This window comes from Lottia gigantea (genome assembly GCF_000327385.1).
Source record: "Lottia gigantea unplaced genomic scaffold LOTGIsca_3, whole genome shotgun sequence".
In the NCBI taxonomy this organism is placed as follows: Eukaryota; Metazoa; Mollusca; class Gastropoda; family Lottiidae; genus Lottia; species Lottia gigantea.
The window spans coordinates 5,267,840-5,270,404 of record NW_008708986.1 but is presented as its reverse complement, the minus strand read 5'-3'; the positions used below and the strand labels follow the sequence as shown (position 1 = coordinate 5,270,404).

At 36.9% G+C, this 2,565-nt stretch overlaps 1 protein-coding gene across 1 annotated transcript in view; it reads right to left on the bottom strand.

Moving 5' to 3' along the window:
- Nucleotides 1–573: 573 nt before the first annotated feature.
- LOTGIDRAFT_205669 (hypothetical protein) overlaps nucleotides 574–2,565 on the bottom strand; it is a gene marked incomplete at both ends in the record, with an annotated part of 23,416 nt that continues 21,424 nt past the window's right edge. Inside the window, one exon of the mRNA XM_009057356.1 lies at nucleotides 574–707. Within this exon, the coding sequence (XP_009055604.1) occupies nucleotides 574–707 (134 nt within the window). The remainder of the gene's footprint in view (nucleotides 708–2,565) is intronic.

The window sequence follows — 2,565 nt, the reverse complement described above, 5'->3', positions numbered from 1 at the left end:
TTATGTCGTTGTCCGGTCTTTTTGTTCTGACGTAATCACCAACTTTCAGATTCGTTTCTCTGGCATTTCTCCTCTTGTCAACATAAGATTTCATCTTATCTTGTCTTGAAGCGATATAAAGTGATCTACTTTCGATGTCTGGAGGAACCGGATCTGGAGGTTTTAGATTTTCTAAAGGTAGTTTTATTTGTCTTCCGATCATTAATTCTGAAGGTGATTTCTTGGTTAAGGAATGCGGTGTAGCTCTGTAAGTTCTAAGAATAAGACGTATAGCTTCTGCAAAAGGTTTACCATCTTGTAAGTGAGCTTTTAAACCTTCTTTGATGACTCTATTAAAGCGTTCTACACCACCATTACACATCGGATTATATCTAGCAGCAAGTCTATGTTTAATACCTTGTGATCTCAGATAAGTTTCAAACTCGTACGATATAAACTGTGGTCCATTATCAGTAATAATTACTTCTGGTATTCCCCATCTTGAAAATAAATTCTCCAAAGAGTCAATGATCACCTTTGAAGTTATTTTAGAACATTTGATTATTTCAGGCCATTTCGAATGTAAATCATGTATCACAAATAACAATCTAGAGTCTTGAGGAGCGACTTGAACTTCTCCAAATATATCAATCTGAATTTCTTTCCAAGGAGATGTAGGCCATGGTATAGGTTGAATAGGAGGTTGAACGGGTCTAAGTGACTTTTCACTTAAAGCACAAGATTGACAGTTCTTTACAAAATCTTCAATTTGATGATCCATGCCTGTCCACCATACGGTTTCACGACAACGTTGTTTCATCTTAACTATTCCTGGATGTCCTTCGTGAGCCATAGTTAAAACTCTTTCTTGTAGACTATCAGGAATCACAGCACGACAACCTCGAGAGACACAAAAATTATCCCAAATTGACAGTTCATCCCGTAGACGATAAAACGATTGTAACTCATTTGCAACAATTTTAGGCCACCCATTTATAAGAAAATTTCGAACTTGCAAAAGTTTATGGTCAGTTTCTGAAGCACGTTTAAGTTCTTCTCGAGTAACTAATGAAAAATCAATTTCTAAGACGGTAGCAGAGTCTATTTCCTGAATCTGCTGACTATTCGGATTATCGATAACTAATCTACTTAACATATCAGCTACTAAGTTTTTCGAACCCGTCACATATTCGATTTTGAAGTCATATTGATGTAAGCGATCTGACCAGCGGTAAATACGCAAAGGTTTGTGACCCGAACCTGCAGTTGCTAATAACGTAGTTAATGCTTGATGGTCAGTTCGTAGAGTGAATTTTCTACCATACAAACATACATGCCAATGTTCACATGCTAAAATACAAGCTAAAGCTTCTCGTTCGCCTGTGGAATATTTTCTTTCAGCTGAAGATAATGTTCTTGAATAGAAAGAAACAGGACGTTCTCTGCCATGAGAATATTGAGACATAACGGCACCAACAGCTATACCGGATGCATCCGTTGTGACGAATGTAGGCAAATCTGGTGAAAAATGGGCTAATGTAGGAGGTGAAGCGATTTTCTGCTTAAGTAATTCAAACGCAGCAGTATGTTCACGAGTCCATTGCCACTGGCTGTCTTTACGTAAAAGACAACGTAACGGTTCAGCTATATCAGCATAATTTGGCACAAATTTCAAATAAAAGTTAGTCGTACCTAGAAATGAAGCTAATTGTTTATTGTCCTTAGGTACTGGCAATTCTAAAATTGAGTCCACATTTGACTTTAGAGACTCTGAAGCCTAAAAAATCAATTTCCTGTGTAGCAATCATACACTTATCTTTGTTCAAAGTTAAATTATAGTCTTGTAAACGTCTAAGAACAGTTTCCAAACGTTGATTATGTTCACGCATGGTTCGACCATGAATAACTATATCGTCTAACATATTGAGTGTTCCTGGGCATCGGTCAAGAACCATGCTTAGAATTTTCTGAAAGGCACTTGGAGCGCTTGATAATCCATACGGACATCGCTTATACTGGAATAAACCATCGTGAGTTATAAACGTTGTTAAATGTTTAGCTGATTCCGCCAAAGGAATTTGTAGATAAGATCTACGAAGATCTAATTTAGTAAACACAGTAGATCCATAGAATTCTGCTGACAATTCTTCCATTGTCGGTAGAGGATACTTATTAGGAACAATAGCTGTATTAACATCTTTAAGATCGATGCAAAGTCTGATTTCTCCCGATTTACGTCTTGCCACAACTAAATTCGAAACCCATGTCGAAGAATCTACACGTTCGATTATATCTGTGTCCTCTAAACGTTTAAGTTCAGTAGAGACTTCTTGACGGACAGAAAATGGTAGACGTCTAAGCCTTTGAGAGACAGGTGAAACATGTTCTAACACCTGTGGGTTGTGTGAGAACTTTCTAATCCTTCCCAAACCTGAAAATACTGTTGGGTACTTTTGTAATATATCTGATGCTACAGTTTGAATTTTTTCACCATAATGAGACAGTTCAAAACCTAATCTATTAAACAAATCAAGACCCATTAAACTAGTACCAGATCTAGTAACATAAAACTCAAACTGATCTAAA